Genomic DNA, 27,319 nt, shown 5'->3' with positions numbered 1-27,319 from the left:
TGGGTCGGAACGAAAGCGCTCGGGCCGGTTACCCTGCTCCGTGTACAGCTTAATCCAATCCCGCGCCGATTGTTTGCAAACATTGCAACGAACCCCCCAACCCCAACGAAAGTCTCGTGGAATTCAAATGTCATCGCGCTCTTCGATTTCGAGCGTTGAAAAACAATTTTGTCTTGGTGTATGCTAGCCCTTGTTGCATCGCGGTTGAGGAGAGGGGGCGGGGAGGGGAGGGGCTGGTGTGGCTTGTGCGGGGGGCAAGAGCCTCTTTTGGAGCCCTTGCCGACGCCCATGTCGTGCGCCAGCCAGCGGTCGTCCATGCGGACGAAAGAGCAGTGGTGGGTGAGACAACCGACCGGGCACAGACGTGGCATAGACTCGGAGACTCCTGGAACCAGGACAAACGCCGCCGCGGCATGCATTCTTTCGCCCGCGTCGCATAACCCTCCCTTGCGTGTATTATGCCTCTTCGTTTTCTTCGGTGGTGGCGGTCAGCGATGCGCGTTCTCCAACCCGTACAGCGTAACCTTGTTTATTTCTATCTTTTTCTCTCGCCGTCTCTTAGCTATGCGCAGTGGCCTACAAACGGACCGGTCCGTATTCTGTAGCCGGTGCGCCGCCAGGTATAACCGAAAGAAGAAAGCGCCGACCACGGAGACGAAAACAAGGGGAACGCTTTTGTTAGGGGGACTATAGCTTGCTTTCACGGCCATGGCGCTCATTCGCGTGGCGTGTAAGTAGAACGCGTTTTTCGTTCTGACTCACCGGTCTTATCCGGATCGCTTGAGGCGTCGCGCTCCTTCAGAGGTGTACGTGCGGCATCGACGATTTTAGTAAACACCCCTACGTAATTGCTAGTTGCGCTGCGGCTCTTTTTTTTTTCTTTTCCTACACGCATAGGAGTGTCTACGACTGCGCGTGCGCGTGATTCATTCAAGGAATGCGAAACCGTCATATCGTGTATCGCGTTTGCGAAAGCCTGTCCAGTGACGTACGGAAGAATTTACGTACGTGTAAAGATACAAAACGTCCCGTTTTGCATTTACGACAAATTGTGCGATTTAATGATTGTGAGAGCCGCGAATGTGATCCACACCGGGCAATAAACCTTTTCAACGGATAGGGGAAGCACCTCCTTTCTGGACTGTGGCGCGAGAGCATAAAGGCTGACGCATGCTGACGTCGCCGCCTCGGCAGTGCATATTTATGGGGGGGGGGGGGGGGTATGGCGGCACCGAGCACCGAGGGAGCCTTCGTTGAAAAGAAAAGGTGTGTAGATACGCGTAAAACGTGGCTATCTTGTGAACACCGGTTATCACTGCGTTAGCGTTAGGTAGGACACTCTGAAAAAAAAAAAAAAAGAGTACGAGTTGTGGTGAGCCTACTTTATGTACACGCTCATTAGCATCCCTGTTGGCTGTTTGCTGACGTTGGCTATTGAGGTGATGGAAGGCAATGGCTGATAATTCAAAGCAACGCTAACGAATTTCTTTTGCCGCTTAGTCGGCACTGAATTTCAATGTGTTGGTCCCTATTTGTGAGCATGCCTTCTGACGGCATAATAGCCAGGACTACACACAGAGGCACAAATAGGTGCACGTTGCAGCGACAGACAACTAACACACAGAAAAGACATCACGACACTTACGAAATAAGGTATTTCAATGGCACCAGTGTCTCTAAGAATGCCCAAATGCGCCCTCGTACCTTGAGCTGCAAAGGGATGTGTATGTTCATATGGGCCGAGCTGGTCTATCTTGAAGCTCGAGAGATATGACCGTCTTTGGTGAACGTTCAGTTTACGACAGCGTGTACGCTATGGTTCATGCTCCAACGGAACTGCCTTACCACAGCCTTTAATATCTGGGGTCTTACGCGCCCAAACCAGGATATGGTTATGAGGCAAGCCGTAGTGAAGGGATCCGGAAACTTCGATCACCTCGTGTTCTTCAAAGGAACACTAAAGAGAAAACCGATTTTTTCTCGTTTTAATAAATTACCCCTTCACAATACCAAAATCCCCACGCTTACCGCGAGAAGACGCCTGGAAAACGATAAAACACGCAAAAAGAAATTGCGGGTGGCGACGCCGGCTTGAAGTTTCCGCACCAATCACCATGTCGCCATAGATTTCGACAGAGTCTGCTATAGGACCTACGTCGTTCCTTAATCTGTAAAATTGAAGTACTTTCTCCTCTGAGGGGGGCCAGAGACTTAACGTACCAAGTTTCAGGATAATTCCGTTGGACCAATACCTCCGAAATACGGACATTTCAGCGCGAAGTTTAAAAGTGAGACTTTGGCCTGAGACTTCAACCTATTAATGAAACTATGATGGTGAAATTAAAAATTAACGGCATTAGAGTTTTCAGAGTAAGGTTTATCGCTCTAAACCAATTCATTGTTTCACTTTAGTGTACCTTGAACGTGCACTGACGTCACACAGTGCACGGGCCTCTCATATTTCACCTCCATCGAAATGCGACCGCCGCGGCCGGGATCGAACCCGCCACCTTCTGAATCAGCAGCCGAGCGCCTTAGCCACTGCACTTCCCACAGCCTTTGCAAAGAGGCACATCCGTCAACTCGCCCATCACTTCCGGTAGTCATCCGCCGACTTTGAACCCTGCTCCGATGCGAAGAGACAATCGCACCAACCGTGCCAACACGAGACAAATATAAACGACCCGAAAGCCGATAGACAAAGCGATGGCATGGGGACAGCGGACGGGTGGTCGGTACTCCCTCGTATAACGGAAAGCAACCAACGCAAGAAAAACTTTCGCCATCTCTCAAGAGTCTACGCACGCGCCGCACAACGGCGAACACTACGTAAACGTGGGGGTTTCTTTCGAAACTACTTCACACACGCGCGTATACAAACCCCGCACAAATGCTCGCAGTGTAGTACAATATAAGGATATCAGCTCTTCTTTGGCGCTCCATGCAAACTCTTAAGTCCACTAAGGTGCCCCGGGTGTTTGCGTGGGTGCGAACAAAGACGTTGTGCTGCGGCGCGTGAAGTCACGGGCTGGCTTCAGACGTGCTTCTTTGATGTGCCATATTTTACGATGCATGGAAGGTACAGTTGCCTAGAAAGCGTTGGTTGAAGTGGGGCGACTGGCCCCGCATTATAGGATCGTCGCCTTCGCTTCGCGTGATTACCCACGTACACATCTGTGGCGCTATCGACGTGGGATTACAGTAGGCCAGCGCATACGAAAGTGAGTCCATCTCGGTCAGGGTTATATTCTTGAGCTTTGGATCCGCCCAAAATTGACTTCTACAGTTACGGACTGTCTGTAGGATGTATCTCGTGGTCCTGCAGGGGTCACAGAGTAGTAAGACCGTGGGATACGTCTACAGCCAGGTCTATACATAGGCTGCCTAAATCAATTTGATATAACTGTAAGCAAGACCGACTCACGTTTCGTTTCGCTGGCCTGCACAATAGATATTAGTGGTTGTTATGGTTCTTCTGCGTTAGAACTACTTCAAATACCGTGCAATCGGTATCCTCGATAAAAAACAACAAAACAGACATTGTCAATGCGAATCGCAATATTCAAAATGTAACGTGTGCTTCAAAAGCAATTTCAGCACAAAAAATAATTTTTTAAAGCTAGAAGCTGAGATAAAGAATCTGCCGCAATGTAAAATTAGACGTAAAAACAAACATATAACACTATAATAAAGCCGAAATATTCATCGAAACAATCATATCCACTCAATAAGGTTTACAAACTTGTATGAAGCCTCAGCCTACCGCATTCAGCCGCATAATGCGTGCATTGGCTTATAAGTGAAAACTATTACCTGGTGTTGGCTGACTGTTGGGTATTAACTAATGTCGGCTTACTGTGGGTAATGCTGGTTACCTGGCCTTATAACAATGTGAATAATAATATGTGGACTACCATGGCTTGACCTCACTCACATAAACACAAACTTTACATGACTGTTCATTTGGCGATATTCGCCACGAGTGGTTTTATTCCTCTACATTTATTTCTCAGGATATGGCCGGTCCCACTATTTGACCTTGACGGATGCAGTCTCGCGCAGCTACGACTCTGTGCTTAGTACATCCCACTAACTGCGATTGCGAGTGACAGTACAGACACGTGATGCATTTGCGGTGTACAAGACGTAACGCAGCCCGCAACCGGTCGTAATTAACATCGCCGAAACTCTCATTCGCGCGCACCTTTTATTAAATTGTTTTTCTCTGTTGTAGCACGCTCGCTGATGCGAGTGTCGTCGAGCGTCTCGCCTACTAATTGTTTTCTTCTGTCATTTGCGTCGCGCTTACGTTTGTCAACCAGCATATGGCTGTCGTGTTCCGATACACCGCCAGTATGCGTGTGTCGCGAAAACATCTATCCAGATTAGTTCGTTACCAAACAGAGGTCGAGCGCTGTTTATTTCTTTTCGCGTCATTTTCTGTGCCTGCGCCTGACAACATATGCAGCTACCCTGCACATAGGGTGCACGGTGTTCCGAGACTTACCGTCGACGGCTAAATAGATAGCTAAGCGGACAGCGGACATCTTGTGTGTCGTTCTAGTTCTCACGAAGCCGGCGAAATAAACAGGTTGGCGAAGACAGCACGGAGACAAATAAATACGATGCAGGCTACTTTGCTGTCCGAACAAGATGGCGGTCGGACGCCAGTTCAAAAAGACATCGCCATGATTTGTTACGCGCTTAATTTGAGCTACGGTGAAGTTTTTACGGGTTTGAACACTAAAGAAATTAAAAGCACAGCAGTTTGATTGGATATTATTAGCTTTCTCTTGTCGACGCGAGGTGGCGCCACGTCACGCAGACGTCATGCAGAAGTGTTCGATCCCTCGGGCGACTAGGTGCTGTCTTCTAAGCTGTCAACGTAGGTTGTCTACGATGCTGTACAGAATCCAAACGCAGCCGTGGCGTCGTCTTCACGTCACGTCAAATTCTGTGCTAGGGTCTTTGTGTTTTGCCTTACTGCGCAGACGTACCGGTACATCTGACGTCAGCGTCAAATGTCGTCTGCGACAAGTCGTCTCAGGGATGTCTTCTGCATTTCTTCGGCTACATTACGTGTTAGCTTGCACAGACGTCTACAAGACGTTTACGTACGTCTGCTGTAAACGGCTGCACGAATTGAGCGTCGTCTGCGAGACGTTGTATCAGCCATGTCAGTTTTATCTCGTCTGCTACATTGTATGTGTTACTCTGCGAAGACGTTTTGAATACGTCTAGAATACGTCTAGAATACATCTGCGGTGAACGGCTGCACGAGTTGGGCGTCGTCTGCAAGACGCCCGTCGCAAGCATATTCGCTCTATGTCGTCTGTTACTTCGTATGCGTTCCTGTGAATAGACGTTCAGAATGAGTTCACATACGTCTGCGTTAAATGGCGGGAAACATCTATCCGGATTAGTTCATTACGAAACAGAGATCTATAGCACTCTTTCTTTTCGCATCATTTCTGTGTCTGCGGCTGACAACATATGCTGTTCCCCTACACATAATGTCGTCTTCACGTCGCATAACTTTCTGTGTTTCACTTCGTGTTTTGCCTTACTGCGTAGATATACCGGTACATCTGATGTCAGCGTCAAATGTCGTCTGCGACAAGTCATCCCCGGGATGACTCCTGCATCTCTTCTGCTCCATTACGTGTTATAGCCTGCACGGACGTCTACAAGACGTTTGGATACATCTGCTGTTAACGGCTGCGCGAGTTTAACGTCCTCTGCGAGACGCCGTCTCGGGCATGTTACTTCAATCTCATCTGCTACATTGCATATGCCTTATTCTGTACAGACGTTCTGAACACGTCTATAATACGACTTCAGTAAACGGCTGCACGAGCTGAACGTCGTGTGCTAGACATTGTCTCTTATATGCTCCCATACCATATATATCCTATACGCCTCTTATGCAAGTTCTAGAGGATGCATTTGATGTGGTTTTAATAAAGCTCTTAATCTGAAGCATTACCTGCTTTTGATATGAGTTTTTATTGTTTATTGGGGTTTCATAATTGGGGCCTACGCTCAACTTCCCGTTGGTTTGGGGCGAATTCCCGTGTGCTTCTTAAAAAAAACCTAATGTCGTTAGGTGATAGTGACATAAAATTTATAGCTTTGCTTGGTATGCCTGCAGACAAGCAACTTGAGTAAAACCAGTGAGGATATTTTTACCTCGGCTGTATAAGATTAGATCATCGATTATGTATAAATTAATCGCCGTCGCACTCTTGTGTACGCTTTCCGTAAGAATAAGAAGAAACAACAGTAACGAAAACAAATAGAGTAAAGGCCATCCAGGCACTGCACTGCAAACCAGTGATCGGTGTCCGCAGCGGCAAGCGGGACGACGAACGGGTTTTCCCGGCGATAGGTCACTCGAAAGATCGGGTGTACGTATCCTTCGTTAAGGGCCACGCATGTTTGCTCGGTGCACTCCGATTGCCCACGCCACTGAACGCACCGAATACGAGATGAACGTTGACCAGGATATGCGATGCCAGCCTACACTCGCTTTAACCTCGAATTCTATTTGACTAGTTAGGACGATAAAGCGTCTACAAGGCGCCGGAGGGCGCCGCATTCCTGGCGATGTATGAAGAGAGGACTGTATGTACTTCGACGCCGTTTGCACTGGTTTATGCAGGCAGCGACACTCGTGTTAGCTGAAACGAGGTGCCTGCGCAGATGCCAGTCCCTGATGCACGTTCTTGAAAAGATTCATGCTGAACTACTGCCATAGGCGTGCGCAGGGCTCTCCATTAGGGAAAGCCAAGTTTCACCCCCTTCTCCCTCCCCCCCCCCCCCCCCCCGCATCTCCAAGGCATCACATGTCCACGGAGGCTATGTCTTAAAGGGATGCTGAATGACTTGTGCAAGTAATGATCGATTGACCTCAGTATGGGAGTTCACTGCCTCACGAATCGTGATTCCTCCATATTGTCATAAAAATTTTGCGAAGCCGCCAAGTACGAGTGGAGTTCCCAGTATTTCTCTTTTCTTTTGACCCCGACGAGCGAGCTGTAAGTGTACACTAGGAAGGGATGACAGGGGGAAAAGAAGCTACGCCACTCGGAAGTCGCCACCTTGAGCGCACATCATGAAACGCGATCGCTTTCTCCAGGCGTTATTCCGGTGCGCGCTAGTAGTCACTACTGTGAAACTTTAGCACACTATAGGGCGCGGCGCCTGGTATGTGGCGCCACATACTCCGCGCCAATACGCGCCAAGAAGCGCACCTAATCTAAACGCCGCTCTTGGTTTATGCCAGCTATCAAACAGCAGTAGTCTGCTGTGTAGCGATAGATCTGTTGTATGACGGCCCTTTGAAGAGAGTGTGTGGGCCTCTGCATGAAAAGAGGGCTCTTGAGAAAGCGGCAACTTCGCGCTCAGCTTGTGAGCTCTCCTTCCCGTGCACGACTGGAGGATTTGAGTGAGCTGTTCACAGCAAGGTCTGCTTTCAGCTGTATGTGCTTTTGTTTTTTTTTAAAGGCGAAAGCCTTAGATGCCTCATCGAACGCGAAAGTTGATCGTATCGTCGGCGGCCTCAGCACGAGTGATGCAAAAAATGATTATGCGATGACGTCACGACGTGACGTCACAGATTACCATAGCTTATGACGACATCATGACGTCATAATGAAGTCAGGTGACGTGACGTCACATGATGACGTCATTACACGACATTGTCGCTTGGTCAAATGTGGGCCGGTCACGGAGGCAGTGCAAAATTAGGTGAGGTGCAAAAACCTTGCAATGCCTCCGATCCTGGAGGCAGTGCAAATCCACATTAGGTGCAGAGAGCTTTTGGGAGGGGGCCGGGAAGGATCAGTACACCGACTGAGAAGTACAAGATGACTTTCGCTTTCGGGTCGTCTTAGGTGAATTCATACGGGACCCTGTGAGATTTTTTTTTTTCACCAAGCACGAGGGGTGGTTCAGGAGTTCCTTTAACAAAGAATATCCGGATCGACAACGGCGTAGAGGCCTCCCTCCAACCCAACACTTCCTTGTTCAACCATTCTCGATCGCTTGCCGCGGCGTTTGAGTTTCTCGTGGCAAAAAAAAAAAAAAAAAAATGTCCACGAAAACTCCGTACCGAGCGACTACAAGGGCGTGTGCATACGTACACAGAGTGTGACACAAGTACGCGCCGCCTCTCACTTTTCCGAGTGCCATTGTGCTGAGAAGAGTTCTATTGTTCTCACGGAAGACACCGGGAACCATTCAGACGTCGTCCTTTCTTCGACTGCGAGACACGAGAACGAAACAAAACAAAGAAATGAAACCCAGTGTAAGATAAAGAGGAGATAGATACGTGAGGAGATGCGATCGGGGGGGGGGGGGGGGGGAAGAATATAATGACAGTGTCGAGGGCGGGTCCCGAGAGCGGCGGAAGGACGTTTTCTTTCGAGGGTCAACCGTCCAGAACGACGTACCAGAGAAAGTGGGTGGAAGCCGAGGCGACGCCTATACAGCCAACGGGAGTCATTGTCTTCTTCTCCGGCTAATTGCTCAAGAAGAAAAGAAAGCGACCGGCAAAGATTCAAACGTGGAAGGCTGCAGCGCGAGGAGGAAAACAATGCCCGCTTCTCAAGTGCAGTGCGAGCGACTATGTAGAGATATATATGGGGGATATTTGAGAGCGACGTCTTCATCATTTGGTGGTGGCTGAGCTGTCGACGTCTAGCGTGAGACTTAACACACCTGGTACGCGTTCGTACTGGTATGACTGTGTGCGCCAGGCCCGTAGCCAGGGGGGGAGAAGGCCTACGGGCCCGCCCCCCTCCCCCCGAAATTTTGGTGAAGTAGGTGTTTTTAACAAAAATAAATAATAAAAATAAGTGTTTTTCTCAAAAAGTCAAGGTTTTCAGCAAGTGGCCTCCTCCCCCGAAAAAATTCCTGGCTTCGGGCCTGATGTGCGCGAATGGTACTTGAACGCGATCCCTTTACGAGAGGGTAAACTCACTGATCTCCACTGATCTCCGCTAGGTTTGCAAACCTAGTGGAGATCAGTGGGTAAACTGCTCGATTCATGCCCGTACCAGCCGGGCACAAGAATTTACATTCAGTAGTTAAGGCATTAAGTTCCTGAATGACATATGTTTTTCGGCCGAGCTGCCGCACGTCTAAATTTAATAGCATTGGACCTGATGATGTCCATAACAGCGACTTTTGTAGTGAGCAATTTTAGGGTAATAATAAAATATAAACACACATTTCAACAACTCTAACCTGCGTTCAGGAATAGTGAAATGTAGAAGTGAACATATTATGGTGCCATTAGCTTGAGCTTATTCCTGTCTGTTGCAACATTGCAATTGACCACAGCAACTTTGTCCATTACATGTTAAATCTGAAGCCTAGAATCACACATGGCGCATGTCATGTCGAAGCAGTTGAAACTCTGAAGTGAATTTCGCTATAATGAAACTGAAAAATAACATGCTATGCGTTAAAAGTCATGTACAAAATGTTTTTGACAAGAACATGTTTTGATAGGAACAGCTCGCGCCAGTCTATCTTATTGTCGTCCTTTTCTTCGTCTTGTGGACCACGATGCCACTGGTACGTAGCAATATAATAATAATTATTGGGCTTTAAGTCCCGAAACCACGATATAGTTATTAGAAACTCCATAGTGGGGGGCTCCGAGAATTTCCACCCCGTGGTGTTCTTTAAGGAGCATCAAAATCTAAGTACACGGGCCTCGAGCATTTCACTCCATCGAAATGTGATCACTGACGGCCGGGATTCGATCCCGCGACCTTCGGGTCAGCTGTCGAGCACCATAACCACTAGACCACTGTGCCGGGTTAGAATATATGCTGAAAAGCCCGTGGCTTACGTGATACTGACCCGGTTGTCGCTCTCTATTATTTCCCGCGCTTACGACGAATTAGTGCCAAGAAGGGGTCTTGCTCGCACATCTAAACTGCGTGGTCACTCGGCTCATAAGTCATTCCATTGTCCAGTGACAAAACACCGTTACGAAACGTGGCGTTGCGGACGCTCCAGCCAGCCCGCGCCGCTGTGTCAACAACCCTGCGGACCTAGACAAACAAGAGGGATTCGTTCACCTGCGTTGCTGCGACCATGTTGCTTCATCCGCACCACTTTCCTTTTTTTTTTTTACCGGAACCACTTGGCGCGAGCTGCAGAACCCCACGAAAGAGGCGATGCCGTGCCAAGGACGTGAACGACCCCGCAACGTTTCAACACTACCCCCCCCCCCCCCCGCCCCCTAAAGAAAAAAAACAATAAGCAGATACTTAGCCCAACTTATATTTCTTTGTCACGTGCTTGTCGCAGTTTAGTTTATATACACCATCTTTCCAAAGTTCGTTCAGTATATAGAGAAAATGCTACACACTTCGGTTCCAGGTTTAAATGGAAGCGTTTTTTTTTTTTTGGAAACTTCCTCCTTTTTCTGCTACGTCGGTGGAACTGCGTTCCCCATGAAATGACGAAATATATGGAACGACCGAAACGCGTGGCTCATCTGTCGAGCATGCATGCAAGTAGAAGTGATCGCGCGACCTTGGGGTCAACAGTCGAGCGTCATAACCACTAGACCATGGTGGCGGGTCCTTTCTAGACACAAATGCCAAAAGACGCGTGATATTATTGATGATGATGATGAAATGAACTTTATTTGGTCCTGGAGAGCCCCGATTAGACAACCCCCGAACGGGGGTCCGCCGCAGTTGCTGGCCGCGCCCACGCCGGTACTGGAAGACCGTGGCCCTCCGCCCGTTCGCAGGCTTCCTGGACTGCCGACAGCTGGACTAGCTGGACTGAGAGCTCGGGGCTTTTAAGAGCCCTCTCCCAGTCCTTTTCAGTGCCGAACTTTGTAGAAACCTTCCACTTTAAAATAATGAAACATGCTTGCGTCATCCAGCCTTTTTCGTTCATATGTATGTTCATATATCTCATTCATATCTCTGTTCGACAGCGAATAATCTTCTCAGCACGTGCGTTGATTCCAAGTAGTTCGTCTCGGCTTAGGGTAAACCTTAATTATTGAGTGTAGAAGTAAACCTTCTAATATGGCCCCGCCACGGTGGTCTAGTGGTTATGGCGCTCGACTGCTGACCCGAAGGTCGCGGGATCGAATCCCGGCCGCGACGGCTGCATTTTCGATGGAGGCGAAAATGTCTGAGGCCCGTGTACTTAGATTTAGGTGCACGTTAAAGAATCCCAGGTGGTCAAAGTTTCTGGAGCCCTCCACTACGGCGTCTCTCATAATCATATCGTGGTTTTGAGACGTTAAACCCCAGATATTATTATTTAAACCTTCTAAAATGAAGAATTCAACCCGGCTTTTGAAACATTTCTGCGTCTCAAGAAATGTCGTATGCATCGCCCCTGCGATTTCCTCATGGGAACGGAGCGATGTCTTCATTCCCAACCTGCGCGGCACACGGTCATTTCATTGTTTTATACCCCTGACATACGGGCACTCGAAAGTCCCTTACGCAACAGGACATCTTTCGGAAAGGCGTTCATGTGCACTGACACACGACAAAAGAGTATCTCCCTCCCGGCAATGTTCCTTTTCGCGAAAGCAGACCCCGCATCTACGTGCGAGAGCACACAAGGTACACAACTCAACAATGGAACCTTTCAACGAAGGCTCCGTGGGTGCCGCCCAATCTCCTCTGTGATGTTGTAAATATGCGTGACCCCCCAAAATGCACTGCCGAGGCAGTAACGTCACCCTCTGTACGCCCGCATCACGTCGCTAGCTCCGCCGTGTTGAATTCCGGCAGTGACGTTTACATTGCAAATATGCGTGACCGCCCAAGATGCGCTGCTGAGACAGTGACGTCACCCTCTGTACGCCCAAATCACGTCGCTATAGCTCCGCCATGTTGAATTCCGGCAGAGACGTTTGCTTTGTAAATAGTGTGGCGCACCGTGCATTGTAGCTTGCAGAGTGGGCGCCGTCAACAACTGCCCGAACAAAAGCGTGATTTTTTTCAAATGTTTTCCCTCCTTCTGATCTTAGTTTATTTTCTCTCGTTCTCTCTTTTCTTTCTGCGGCGCTCATTTGAGAAACCGGAGCTTATCGCGGAGGCCACGAACTACGTGAATCACTTGGCGCACGAACCACCTGGCTACTTTTTCCGGAAAGGGTTCTTCGGAGCAACGAAAGTGTCTTACTGCAGAGTACTGCACTTTTTCGCATGGTCAGGAGCTTTAGTTAAAAAGACGGCGTCTCCGTCGAGAACGACTCCCCGCTACCCGTACAGGGGCAAGAGAACGAAACGTCCCAGCTGGCCAGCCGTCAGAGATCGCCACCCCGTTTCAGGGCCCTCCGCTAGCAAGATATAATCCTTTCATGGATGGTCAAGACGTCCCCGCCGCGAAGGTGTATTCACAATACCATCTCTACAGCTTCATCCCGAGCGCCCGGTTAGTCAGCAATAGGCTACTCCTTCGCGGTAGGAGGGCTCAGCTTGGAAGAGCGGAGCCCGTTAATCAGCGTGTTCGCAAAATGGCGATGCGTGGCACTAGGCCTCTGTTTGTAGTGTATTTCTGACAGTCACGCGCTGCACTGCCAGATAAAGGTCACTAGGGGTGAGCAATGTTCGCACCGAAGATATGAGGCTTGGTCATGAGGTGGGTTGGCGACTGGCAGGACGCGCAGTATCTTTTTCTTGGGGACACGCAGGCCCTTCGGAGTCCGGAGTAGCGGGCGTAGCTAGCGATGCGTAGCTAGTGGAAGGACGTGTTTTTCGATGGCTCCGGAACGACATCAATAGCAACAGGTATTGCATGCTTTGAACTTGGCTGTGGTGTGCACGTACACCGACCGCTTGTGGTGTATGAGAATGTGTTGATTGTATATTGACCGTGCGGTGTTTTTTAAGCGTAGTGTATCGATTGCGCTTTGTGGTACTTTTTGGCTCAGGGCAGTGTATGTAGTACGCCGTGTCTAGTGGTTATCTGTTGTGACGATTTCGTAACGCGTGGACACCGGTGAACTGGTCTAGCTATGGTGAAAAAAAAAAAAAAAACCGTAAAGTGCTCAGTGTGCGGGCTATGCTTGAAAATAGAGGTTTCTGCGGATGAAAAGGCAGAACAAGTTGACGCCAAGCGCAGACAGTGTGAGGTCGAGGCGAAAAGGAAAAAAAAAAAAACGATGGCTGCCCAGAGTGAAGTTATGGTGAGAAGTGCAATAGCTTTTTTTTTTTGGGGGGGGGGGGGGAGGTTCAGGCGGACGTTTCGGAGTCCCGGGTATCGAGTAACGAAGAGAAGAACCAGGGGACTCTTTGTCAGGCAGTATTGCAAGAACCAGAACAGAACGTAAAATAAATATGGAGAAGGTGCGTGTTGCAATACGATACATAAGCATTCAGGAATAAAGGAAGGGAATTATGAGAGCTTACTTCTTTGTTTTACAAAACCTTAATTAAAACCAGCAGATAATGAAGCCAAGGAAGGTATAGGGGACGTCAATTGTACTGCTTTAAGTGTATTGTAGTACTTGTGATATACATGTGAAGAAAATAAAATGGACGAAAAGACAACTTGCCGCCGGCAGGCACCGAACCTACAACCTTAGGATTGCGCGCCCGATGCTCTTACCAATTGAGCTACGGCGGCGGTCGTCTCGTACACTTGTCACACAAGTCCACTTGTTTACTCATGTGTAACACGGGAGCATAAGCGTGAAACACGCAATCGAACTTTGACTATTTCTGATGACAGAAGGAATTTTGACAAACTGAAAGAAATGAGAATAGACGAGGAAGGTAGTGATCATAAAAGCATAAGATTACAAATGGGGTATAAAACTGGAAATGAGAGCGTAGAATCGAAGTTTGGCAGCTCGTACTTAGATGACAAACAAAAAGTGACAAATATAGCTGCAAGAGTCGAGGAAGAAGTAGGCAAAATACCAGGCAAGGACTGGGAGTATAGTGAGCTGTTACACGTAATGACGAAAGAAATAAGGAAAGAGAAGAACAATAAAAAAAGCGAAAAAGGTGGTGGAACAAGGAAATCCGGGAAGCGATGGAGAAGCGACGTGATGGAACATGGGAGCATAGACAGGCAAAAAGGAGAAGCGGCCGCAAGACGAAATCAACAAAATATGAGAAATATGTTTAGAGAAGAAATCGACTGCGCAGATATTAGCCGAAGCAAAAATTAAAGCTGAAAGGGAACACTGGGTGACAGGGATTCATGAAAAAAAGAAGGCCGCGCCTATAGGGTTTCTTGGAGCCTCATAAAAGCGCTAGGTGGGAAGTCTCTCCCAATGCAACAGCACATTGTAGATGAAGGAGGGAATCATTTGGAAGGGTATGAAGCACTAGGTTATACATCTGAAAGGTAAGAGTGCGGTCATTTAAAAAGATCATCCAGGAGATTTCCCCGGTGAGTAAAAGTATAAAGGAGAGCGCAACGGACAAAGAGCTATAGTACTTGAGAATTCAGCTGGAAGAAAGCTGAAGAAAAATTCCAACGCGCACAGCCCCGAGTTTAGATGGGGTACCCGTCAGCCTCATTAACGAACCAGGACATAAGACTAAAGAAGCACTGTTGAAAGCCGTAGAAAAGTGCTTACAGGACAGGCAAATACCGGACAGTTGGTGAAAAAGTAGAATGAACTTAATCTATAAAGTCAAGGCAGAAAATGATAACATTCGCTCGTATAGACCGCTAACTATTACATCGGTACTATACAGGCTGGCGATGCAGGCAGTAAAATTAAAAAGAGGAACGTGGGCAGCACATAACAATGTTCTAGGAGAACTTCAGAATAGATTTCGAGTCGACAGGCGGTTAGACGATAACCTGTTTGTACTCGCTAAGTCTGTAGAAATATAAAATAGAAAAGAGACCTCTGTACGTGACTTTTCTAGACATCACTGGGGCGTATGACAACATTAATCAGGAAATATTGTGAGATATATTGAAATGAATGGGCATAGGCGACGACTGTATACAGCGTTTGAGGGAGATATACCGAGAAAATACGGTTTGCATAGAATGGGAAGGAATGAATGGCGAAGAGAACGGTGAGATTAGCAAGGGGCTGAGATAGGGATGTCCTTTGTCCCCGCTGTTATTCATGCTGTACACGGTGAGGACGGAAAAAGCGCTAGAAGGTAGCAACATTTGCATGATTTTAATCTGTCACACAAACAGGCCGGCGTGATGATTGAACAGAAGCTTCCAGGTTTATTTTATGCGTACGATATTGTCTTATTTGCGGACAGTCGAGATGATATACAGTGGCTTGCGGATGTATGCGGAAGGAAAGGTGAAGCTCCAGGACTAGGATTTAGTGTAATAAAATGTGGATTGATGGTATTAATTGATACCAATTATGATCAGGCGGTGTCAATACAGGGCCAACAAATACCAAGGGTAAGCGAATACAAATATATCGGATTATGGACAATACTCCGAGGGGATAGGAAAAAGCCTCGGCAGCAAACAACGAGGAATGCTGCAATGATGAAGCACAGAGTGTTACATAGGTACAAGGTGCTTGGAGGTCTGTGGAAATGTGTAATGGTTCCGGGGCTTACATTTGGAAACTCAGTGGTGTGCATGAAGTCAGAGGTGCAATCAGGACTGGATGTGAATCAAATGGTTGTGGGACACCTCGCGCGAAGACGCCAAGCGAGGCTGTAAAGGGCGATATGGGATGGACAAGTTTTGAGGTAAGGGAAGCTCGGAGCAAAATAAGGTTCGAAGTGAGGCTGAGGAATATGAAGGAGAGTAGATGGGCAGTGAAGGTGATCCAGTATTTGTATAGGAAGAGCGTTGACTCACTGGGAGAAAAACAAAACTAGGAGACTCAACAGCAAGTATACGGTTGGCAGTGTAAGCGATATGGCAACAAAGAGCGTTAAGCGTAAAGACGGAGAGGCGGAAATGTTTTATTGGATGCCAGCCATGGAAAAAAAAAAAAAACGGCCGTGAGTAACTACCGAAAGGGCAGAAACGAAATAATGAGGGAGGCAATTTATGATAATTCAAGGGGAAGCGCTTTAGTGTTTGAAGCGAGGTCGGATTGAACGCGCAGTGATAAATCGAGCTTCAGTTAAAAAGAATAAAAACGTAGTACATACTGTGGGGAAGCTAAGGAAACGACGGAGCATGTTGTGATTGAATGTGGAGATATCCATACCGGTGTATGTTTGGGCACGAGGCTACATGAAGCCTTTGGTTTTAAGGACATTAACGGAAAGCTGAACACGTCCGCGGTAGAAATAAGTAAGAGACGGTTAAAGTATTGCTTGCAGAAAAGTATATAGAGACAAAGGACAAAAATAAATAGTGGGAATAGTAAAGACATTCTGCCGTAAGGGACAGAGAACGGGGCTGTGAAGGCATTAGGCCAACTTAAAACAAAGTGTTTTTTTTTTCTTTTTCCTTTTACATATAATAATGGGGAAGCTCATAGTATCTATTCATCCATCCATACGCCCGTCCGTTCATCCATCCATCGATCCATCCATCCGTCCATCCATCCGTCCATCCATCCATCCATCCATCCATCCATCCATCCATCCATCCATCCATCCATCCATCCATCCATCCATCCATCCATCCATCCATCCGTCCATCCATCCATCCACCCGTCCGTCCGTCCGTCCGTCCGTCCATCCATCCATCCATCCATCCATCCATCCATCCATCCATCCATCCATCCATCCATCCATCCATCCATCCATCCATCCATCCATCCATCCAGTGTTTTTGGATTGTGAAAAGGAATTCCAAAAAAGTTACGGGATGACTTGCGGCGCAGGTGGGTGTTTTAGTCGGTGATACATGACAGTACAAAAAGATTTCGAGGGAGGGGGGGGGGGGGGAGGGAGGGGCTGAAGCCATATCAGCCGCATCCCCAGCTTACGCCCCTGCTCCGTGCACTGTATACCAATATGGTGAGACGGAGCTGCAGCTCGACTTTTCACGCGTGGCCCGCAGCCTCTGAGCAATTAGGGAGACATAATTAAAGGTCTCATGGCAGGTTCACCATGCGAGAGGGCTTTTATAAAGGGGACCCCCGCAGGGTCTAACAACCACTTGGCCTTTCGCGCAGAACGCCTCCATTAAGACGTAAACGAGGTTACACGCCATGCGCGAGTTCTCGCTTGGGTCGCTGCATGCGGTGGCGTACACTGCGCGAAGCGTACGCGTGGTGCTCCTCCGTTGACTCATTCGCTTGATTTCTGGAGCGGGGTCGCGGCATATGCCAGCGCCCACATGCCGCGCGAGTGAATCGGGGTCCGGCGACACCGGAGGCGTCGCAAGATTGGTGGGTCTTACGCTAGGGGGCGATCCACGTCGACGGGCTGTCGTGGCACGAAACTGCGTGCTATATCGCTTTTAGGGGCGAAGCTCCTTAAGGCGGCACCCGTTCGTCCCTCGTAGTCGTAGTCCTAGTCCGTAACCAGTCTTACGCTTTGACCTCCAAGGTGGTGCCGGTGGGAGATTTTTCCTGTGCGTTGTTGAACAATAAAAAATTCGCAGCGGTAGCTAAAAGCCGACTTCTTCTGTCTCTCATTCCCATTAGCAGCCATTCTTTACCTCCAAGGTAGTGCCTGGTGAGATTTCTCCTGTGCGTGATTAAACAATAAAAATTTTGTTCAAAACGCCGTTTATTGATGAAATAAAGCAACGAAAGACGCCAGATGTTTTGTAAAAGCAAAACGGAAGAACGCCAGATGTTTCTAAAGCAAAAGGAAAAGACGCCAGCTGCTTAACGAAAGACGCCAGATGTTTTCTAAAGCAATGGTTTTCTAAACAATGAAAATTCGCAGCGTACATGTAAAATTAAAGTGAGCTGCAAGTCGTCATAACTCATCGAACTTTTAGTATAAACGCGCCCTATCTCACGTCGGTGATGATGTACTGGGCAGAATTCACGGAAGATTCACGGTTTACCGATGAACCTCCGCAGCTTCGCCCACTCATCATCATGCACTCCGTGGATATGCTGTGTTTCTAAGTCACGTGGGCTGACTGGTCTTCCAAATACGGTAAAGGGCTCAGGCCAGAGCTCCTGAAGGCACTCCAGGCGCAGGACGCAGTTTGATATCCGTACCATGTTCATCGTAGAAATCAGCTCAATAATGGAAAAAAATCACAGCATATCCACGGAGTGAATGATGATGAGTGGGCGAAGCTGCGGAGGTTCATCGGTAAACCGTGAATCTTCCGTGAATTCTGCCCAGTACATCATCACCGACGTGAGATCGGGCGCGTTTATACTAAAGGTTCGATGAGTTATGACGACTTGCAGCTCACTTTAATTTTACATGTACGCTGTGAATTTTCATTGTTTAGAAAACCATTGCTTTAGAAAAATCTGGCGTCTTTCGTTAAGCAGCTGGCGTCTTTTCGTTTTGCTTTAGAAACATCTGGCGTTCTTTCGTTCTGCTTTTACAAAACATCTGGCGTCTTTCGTTGGTTTATTTCATCAATCAACGGCGTTTTGAACAAAATTTTTATTGTTTAATCACGCACAGGAGAAATCTCACCAGGCACTACCTTGGAGGTAAACAATGGCTGCTAATGGGAATGAGAGACAGAAGAAGTCGGCTTTTAGCTAACACTTACACTTCTACTTCTACTAACATTTCCTACTGGAACATGCCAATGGGTGCTAATGGGGAATGAGAGACAGAAGAATTCGGCTTTTAGTTAACGCGCACGCTGCGAATTTTTTATTGTTCAACAACGCACAGGAAAAATCTCCCACCGGCACCACCTTGGAGGTCAAAGCGTAAGACTTGTTACGGACTACGACGACTACTACTGCTACTACTACGACGACGACGACTACGAGGGACGAACGGGTGCCGCCTTAAGGAGCTTCGCCGCTAAAAAACAGAGACAAAGAAAGGACCCCACACTCATGTCGTCCTTTCATTGTCTCTGTTTTTTTTTTGCGCTTGTTTCTACGATGATGGATCAACCAACTAGCCCAGCAAGCCACTCTCCTGAAGTACCATGTTCCTGGTACTGGCGTGCAGCATTGAAAGGATTCAAGCAGGGGCGTAGCAAGGTTTATAGCGAGCGGTATTCCCACATACGCATGCGTGCAGGGGGGGCAGGGTGGGAGGGCAGCCGTGTATGTGCATGCTGAAGCGAAGCACTAAGAACAGTTTCGCGGGGTCTTCAGACAGGTGTCGGAGCACCAGGGCCCTACGCTATGTCATGTACGGGGGTGACCATAGGCGTGCACAGGATTATGCATCTTGAAAATCCTGTGCACGCCTATGGTCCCCCTCTACTACTCGAAGGAGCAATGTGTCTGGGCCGAAAAATCACAAGCGTAACAATGAGAAAGAAGCCCTGTTCCGCAATCGCGAGAGTGGCGGCGAGCCTCAGACTACAAGGAACATTCGATGCCTTGCCTTATCACTCTGTTACAACGCGGAACAGACAGCGTGTATTTCTAGGTTGTTTCATGGCGAGAAAAGGTATTTTTCTTACGTTTCCAGATAAGAGAAAGAGAGTACAATGTCTCAGAGTCAATATCAGGTCGAAGTTCCGGGGTGAGTATATACAGCGGTGACACACGCCTAGCGAATCCGCCGGCTACATTTCGTGGATTGCAATGTGTGCCGTAAGGTAAACAATTTTGAGGCGAAAGCCTTAGATGCCTCACCAAACGCGAATATTGACCAGCGTCCCGCGTCGGCGTCTCCCGTCGGCGGCGCCAACACGAGTGATGCAAAAAATCACCATCGCGTGGTGATGTCACCATATGACGTCACCACGACGTAACAGATCCCAGAAATTTGCGACGTGATCACGATGTCACTGTGACGTCACATCACGCGACGTCACATGATAGCGTCATCACATGACATCATCGCTTGGTCAAAGGTGAGCCGATCGCGGAGGCAGTGTGAAACCAGGTGAGGTGCCTCCGATCCCGGAGGCCGTGCAAAACCACGTTAGGTGCGGAAAGCTTTCGGTGGGTGGCAGGGCAGGATCAATACATGGACTTAGAAGAAAAAGAAGATGGCTTTCGCCTTCGAGTCGTCTTAGGCGAATGCATAAGGGACCCTGTGATTTTTAAAAAACACCGCCCAACCAGCGAAGCTGCAACATGAGGCCCCGGTATTTATCACTGGGTTAATCCCGACAGTTCCATGAAGTCTTCCTTAATAACTGGTTTCATCTGTTCAGAAATCTTGACGTGTTCGCCGCCCGTGTGTTACCTTCTTCATTTCTAGTGGACCAGGAGTGAGAATTGCCCAATTTAAGTGGCACATACGTTTTTGCCCGCGGACGACTTCTACATTTCCAGTCGACCAGTGGTGAATGGTGGGGCTTGCCCAATTTCTGTGGCAATGTGGGAGCTCTTGCGTACTTAGGAAGGACGCATTTTTGCTTTCGTCTAACCATATACTACGCAGCTTCGATGTAAAACTAATTAATGAATACAGGTGATAACGAATGAGTAGCGAGTGATTTTAACGTTTAAGAACGTCTGACGCGTCCGGCAGTTTGTTTTTGGAAGAACACGTTCCTTTCTCCTCTGAAATCTAACCCTACCTTAAGCAGTGTTTGGCTGCATTCTAGAAAGATATCTGTGTCCCAGCAATCTCTTTCGTACTATCTCGCTGGCGTCGCTACCACGCCGACTGTCATCGGCCTCGTAGCGGCGAGGATTGCACCGAGGGTAGGAAATAGACGCGCAAACACGTCGTCTCAATCGAGTGGGAGCCATAACAAGTATATATCTCCTCTGCGCATGTCTGTTTACAATAACGCTGTGGTCTTAGTGCCCATCCATGGCGACTCCCTTCCCCCAACCCCGCCTTATAACTTGCACTGAGCACCTTAGTTCTTGCATGGCAGAAGGCTAAGAAGACCGACTGGTTGACTTCGCGTCAGTCGGCATTTGAACGAGCGAGATATAATGTGATGCTTGGTACGTTCCTTTAACCTGATTGGCACCACATGAGCTCATACACTACAGGTAATCTATCTCATTTTATTTGGTTTCCTAGGCTCTAGCGGAATGTGGTCCTCGAATCATTAATTCATTTTTATATTGCAGCGAAACGATGGAACACTTTACCTTGTAGCCTCACATCATCTGCATCAGTTCACTTATATAACCAACTTGTTCGCGTTCATCTACATAACTTGGAATTAGGAGCAAGCGAGACAACGAAAAAAACAAAAAGAAAAAAGAAACCCCGAACGCTTTTCATGCAATTGTAACAATGCTATCGTAAGATTTGTATTTACTTGTATTTATTTGTATATATTTTCATTGTAGTTCAATACTAGCCCAGTCTGTTCAGAATTAAAGAACGGACCTCCGCGCCTCTGCCATAACCACTAGGGCTCTTGGGTCCTACCTATATAATAAAGACCGGTCATTAAATGTACATTGAATATTAAAAAGTGATTGACTGAATCGCTAGCTCTGTCATGACCACCCTACGCCTGTCGCAATAAATCCGCAGAGTACCTCGAGTTTAATTAGCTTGATTAACTGCAGGAGTTATACTTGCCAAAACCACAATATGAGCAATATGAGTATGAGGCACGCCGCAGAGGGGGGCTCCGGAATAATGTCGTACCACTTCGGTTTCTTTGACGTGCCCCTAAATCTAAGTACACGGGTGTTTTTGCGTTTTAACCCCACCATTAATGAGGCCCGGCCGTGACCGGAAATCGAACCCGCGACCTCGAGCTTAGGAGCGCAGCGCCTCAACCTTCTAAGCTACCACGGTGGGTGACTTTAATTAGATGAGCTTGTAGAGCGTCATTTTTAGCTTCCTTTGGCGTGCTTCTGTGAGGCGCGCTCCTCTTCAAGTAGACAAACGCACCGAGTTGAAAACTCATACGCAGGCCTCTTAATACAGTTGAAACTCGGTTAAACGAAGTGATCACCACATTCGAATTATTTCGTCAAATCGGGAAGCTCGTAAAAATCGAGAAAGGGATTTTTTTCTGTCCCTCTACCGTGGCATTGTATTTGCCACTCACTCAAGGCTATGCGTGTGAGAAATCCGCGAGAGCGACCCGGACATGGACCCCACCCATTTTCGGGCAATGCAGGCCGCGTAGACGATCACGTGAACGTGAAGCTATGATAGGCTGCCGAAATGCAAAGCCGGAACTTTCGTTTTCATAAACAACGAAATAACGAAAGCCACTGGCGCGCTCCTCGGAGAGCATTTACAGGAACAATAATGTACCACCACCACTGGCACCCTGCGGTAAGTAACAGCGCTACCAAATATTGAGTCCATTGATCCGTGCGTGGGTGCGGTGTACACCCTTGTCAAAATAGTTAAGGTCGCGACTAGGGCGGCTAGATGTTTAACTCGGCAGAGTTAAAGCACACACTTAAAGAGGAACCCGTTTGATCAAAATTTGAAAGAAGTCACCGCTTTCTTTACTCCCTTATTTCTGGAAAAATTCCGTTAAATCGAGTTTGGTGCCTACTTAGGTTCGTTAGGTCGGGTTGATGACGACATTGAACCTTTATGGGTATTTGCCGGGGAAAGGAAATTTCCTCGTTAGATCGGGAACTTAGTTTTAACTGTAGATTGTGCTATGTGCCTAAGGCGGCCGTGTTGAAGTCGCTGTGAGTTTTAGATGTCAGGCCCGTGTAATGATTTCTCGCACCTCTCACCTCTCATCTCACGCAGGACCACCGCACTCGGACTACCGCCGGCTACTCAACACCTCCTGACAAGGACATAGCTGCAGCGATGGACTCCGGCGCCAACTACACGTGCAGCGACGGGCTACTGCTGCCCTTCCTGGACGAGTCCAGCTGGTCGCGGGGTGGCCGCTCCTTCGTCTACCTGCTGGGTTTAATCTACTGCTTCCTGGGCGTGGCCATCATCGCGGACGTGTTCATGTGCGCCATCGAGCGCATCACTTCCAAGACGCGACGCCTGACCCTTTCGGCCCAGGTGCCCGGCGGCCAGCCGGACATCATAGAGGTCAAGGTGTGGAACGAGACCGTGGCCAACTTGACCCTCATGGCGCTCGGGTCGAGCGCGCCGAGATACTGCTGGCCATCATCGAGATCGTGGGCAGCGGGTAGGCATTCTCGCTCACTGTCCAACTTCCTCCTTGACGCTGGCGGTTTGACGTTGCTTGAAGTTGCCTGAGCGTCTGTGCACTTATCCTTTAAAACTTATAGTCGGATACAACCTCAGGCAGGAGAAGGCCCCATCCAGATGACCGAAGTGCGGGCAGCCGATCGCCTCCGCGACTAAAGAAGTAGTCCCGTTCAGTGAGCCGCACGGCGGAGTCACTGGCCGTCTAGGCCACGACGTTAGTCTATACACTGCGTGCCATTATGGTGCAGGCTCATATTTATTCACATTCCAAGAAGAACTGCCGCTGCCTTCTAAAGTTCTAACGGACTATAATTGTCAAGAACATTTCAAGTGCCCCTTTTTATCTACCCCATTTCATGCGACAGGACAGGGATGACGTTGGTCTTCAACTTATTTTACTGTCAGGGGAAAAAGAAAAAAAAAAAAAACAAAAACATACGCATGTGCCAAGCGGACGCAGGTAAAATAGTAATATGGAGCATGCGTATGCGCAAAGCCACTTGTACAGATGTGTGTCACGCAATGACCACGTTACGCAGACACTCTTGCTCTTTCATTGTCAAGGAGATAGAGACAGTGCTGGTCTGATAAATGCATTAGTATAACAAGGAAAAAAGTAAAAGACCAACTAGCCAGATGTTCATTCAGAAGCGCCACTAGCGCGCAGCGAAATAACACCGTTAGAGAGCGATCGCGTTTTATGACGAGCGCGTGACGTAGCTTCTTTACCTGTCATCCCTCTCCGTGCAGCTTCCAGTTCACTCGTCGAGACAAAAGAAAGAGCGAAAGCTTTTAAAGTGTGCGGCAAATTCTAACTCCGTGCGTTCTTGACGTATTCGAAACATTTTTGCGGCGATCGATCCGTGAGGCAGTAAGGTATACGATAGGGAAGTCAATGAATAGTCACTTGGAAAAGCGGTTTACGGCCTCTTTTAAGGTATGAGTGCCAACTGTTTTACTAAGTTGAAGTTGAGAGTATGACGGAAACCCGTCTGGCCGGGATGAAACATAGTATAGTTGAAGGGATCCGGACACCGGCCAAATGATTTTTAAAAAAATGTAGTTTGCATTCTTTTTAAAATCTTTAAAAAAAAGTACATTCTTTTTTAAATCATTTGGTCGGTGTCCGGATCCCTTCAACTAGTATGTTTTACCAAGTTTGTTTTACTAAGTATGTTACTAAGCTTGGATCCCTTCAACTAGTGTGTTTTACTAAGGACAAAAGCTCGCATGCGAGTTAATATTGTCACGTGGTCGTGACGTCGACGAAGGCAGCAGTCAGCACGTTCGAGCTGAAACTCTTTATTAGGCCGAACTTGTGGCCGGGAAACTGAAAGTCAAGCTACAGCAATAGACTGATAGCGGCGAACAGAGCGTCGACCGTCGATCAACTGACAAGTGGTGAGGCGCGTCGGCATTTATGCATGTGCCGTAGAATATTCCAGCGTTATCGCTGGTTGTCACGCAATCTCTAGAATAAGCTCGAGTGTTCGCGTCTTGCGCGCGATCTTAACAAAAATGATCTACAATAATCGCGAACCATCTCGAACAATGAGGCGCGGTTTGCGCTGAGCATTGCTGACAGTCTTTGTGGGCGAAAACCGAATACATCAAAAGTGATAATAAGAAACGCACGTGGCAATGCCCCCCTCTGAAAAAGCATCGTCCCGATGCTTAAACAGAACATGAATACATGCAACACTAAAGAAAGCTAATAAAGCAAGCAAACATTAGAGTCCTCAGGTCGGTTAACGAGCATAGTACGGTTTAAGGCGCACCACATGCACGACCTCGGGTCCAGTTCGGCGCCTCTGAGAGTTCGTGATGCCGTCGGGGACAACCTCGTAGTCGAGTGCGCCGAGACGTCGAAGTACCCTGTACGGTCCGAAGTATCGTCGAAGAAGCTTCTCGCTCAGTCCGCGTCGTCGTATTGGCGTCCAGACCCAGACTCGGTCGCCGGGATGGTATTCTACGAAGCGTCGTAGAAGATTGTAGCGACGGCTGTCGGTGTGCTGCTGGGTCTTGATGCGCAGGCGGGCGAGCTGTCGAGCTTCTTCGGCACGTTGTAAGCGGCGGCGTCGACATTTTCTTCGTCGGTGACGTTGGGTAGCATGGCGTCGAGCGTCGTCGCCGGGCTTTTTCCGTAGACCAACTTGTACGGCGTCATCTGCGTCGTTTCTTGGACGGCCGTGTTGTCCAAGAAACGCACGTGGTAATATGTACAGAGAAACGATTATGACATGCCAAAAAAAGAAGTACATTTGTGTCCAGCACTTTTATCATTAGTAAAACTTGTTGATGGGCTAGTTGGTACATGCTTGCTGAAATACAAAAAAGACGCGTATACCATCGAGGAAGAAGCCGTAATCAGTACCAACTAGCCCAACTGACGCCCTTTTCTGTTCTGTCTTAAATTCTTCCTCGATGGTACGCGTCTTTTTTTTTTTGGTATTTCAGTAAACCTTTATCGTTTCATCGCCTTTGTACACGCAGATTCGTAGCGGGCGACCTGGGACCCGGAACTATCGTCGGTTCGGCAGCCTTCAACTTGCTCGTCATCACCGCCGTCTGCGTGGTGTCGATTCCCGCCAACGAAATCCGCACCATACGTATGATCAAGGTATGATATACGAACGCGTAAATCTTGAACGTATATGCAACGTTACCCGTTATCCGACGCCGAGCTCTGTGTGGTTGAATAAACACGACAAGATGCGACCGGTACTAATAGTGGCACGATCAACGAGTGACGCTGTCGTTTCTCTTGCAAGCACTTTCGGTGGCGCACCGGAAGTGCTTGCAAGAAGTGCTTCCTCTTTTTTGATTATTCGGTAAAAGTCTTGTAAAACAAAAAAATCAAGGCAGCTTCGCGCTATAGTGGCGCCAAGCCTGAATGAAGTGCGGAGATGGGCGGCCATCTGTGTTTCTCTTTTTTCTTTCTTGCTTCCTTTCTTTCGTTTTCTCTTTCCCAGTTTTTTCTGCCTCTTGTTCTTTCTTTATATCTATTTATTTCTATTTTTCTATCTAGTTTACCTCTTTCTTTCTCTATATTTATATTTCTCGCTTGCTTCTTCTTTTTGTCTATTTTTATGCGTGGTTTTGCCGGCGTTACGCCAAGTGACGACAGCATACGACAGCCCGCACCCCTAAAGTGCTCCGCACTTAAAATAAAACGGAACAAGATGATGGTTCCCATTCAAGTTAAAGAGTTATATTGGATAAATACGATATCGGAGCATAAGTTTACTTAGGAGAAGGATAACTTAACTGTAAGGATAACTGATTAAAGTTAATTGAAAGAGTTCGTTCAAATAGGAGACAAGTGGTCGAGATTTTTGTAGCCCTCCTCTACGGCGTGCCTCATCATCATATCGTGGTTCTGGGACGTTAAACACGAAAAATTATTATTATCCTCAACACTAGAAGATGGCATGCTCGAATCAACTACGTGGGAAATTCGAGGTATCGTCGAATTGCGCCACAATGTCAAGTTTTGTAATGGCGGCGATTTCGAACCAATCAAAGAAGACAAATAAATTTTCAGGGCCAATCAGAGCCACCAAGATGGCGGCATTCGACAATATACAGAGTAGGGGTACGAGTCCCCCCCCCCCCCCCCCCCACGAATGCACGCCTTGCATATATGGAGGAAGGTAAAAGTTAGGAGGGAGCATTGCGCAAGGCGACTGAAGCCTACTGCGTCGCCTCAACATCTGATCAAAACGTCAGAGCTCGCGGTAGGCTTTAGTACTCCCGGTTAGGTTCTGTTTTTGAACCCCCATCCCCACCACCCGAGAGGCGGCCGAACTGCGCCGGACTGTGCACGCTTTGATTAAGAGCTACCGGGCACTAAGCTCCAGTGTCTCGGCAAATGAATGAATGAATGAATTAATTAATTAATTAATTTATCATCTACAGCACAAGAACACATTACAGTGGGGGAGGGGGGTTAACAATCAGTTTGAGGCGGTTCATAGATTTTTAACACTAAGCGTGAGGAAGAACAAGAAATTAAATTGTAAAACCAATAATGGTCACAGCAGTTTAAAACAGGATAAGTTCTACATGGGCAATACACTAATGAAGCCGGAGAACCAGAATAGTTAAGTCACCGCAGCAGGGCATAAAGCATACATCATGTGATACGGGGTTTTACAGTCAGCCTCAAAACGTCACTTTTTTTTTTTCTGCATAACGTGTGAAGTAAGAAAACTTCTGCAGCTATA

At 47.9% G+C, this 27,319-nt stretch overlaps 1 protein-coding gene and 1 non-coding gene across 2 annotated transcripts in view; one reads left to right on the top strand and one right to left on the bottom strand.

Annotated features, from left to right (window-relative positions):
* The window catches only part of LOC119400050 (sodium/calcium exchanger 3-like), a 66,016-nt gene that overhangs the window by 15,788 nt on the left and 22,909 nt on the right, over positions 1-27,319 (top strand). Inside the window, 3 exon segments of the mRNA XM_037666969.2 lie at positions 22,671-23,031; positions 23,034-23,070; positions 25,587-25,713. Coding sequence (XP_037522897.1) covers positions 22,734-23,031; positions 23,034-23,070; positions 25,587-25,713 — 462 coding nt within the window. The 5' untranslated portion in view covers positions 22,671-22,733.
* Trnaa-cgc (transfer RNA alanine (anticodon CGC)) lies at positions 13,553-13,626 on the bottom strand. The gene has a single exon. It is a non-coding gene; the product is annotated as a tRNA-Ala (tRNA).

The sequence above is a fragment of the Rhipicephalus sanguineus genome, chromosome 7 (assembly GCF_013339695.2).
Source record: "Rhipicephalus sanguineus isolate Rsan-2018 chromosome 7, BIME_Rsan_1.4, whole genome shotgun sequence".
NCBI lineage: Eukaryota > Metazoa > Arthropoda > Arachnida > Ixodida > Ixodidae > Rhipicephalus > Rhipicephalus sanguineus.
This window is presented reverse-complemented; position numbering and strand designations above follow the sequence as displayed.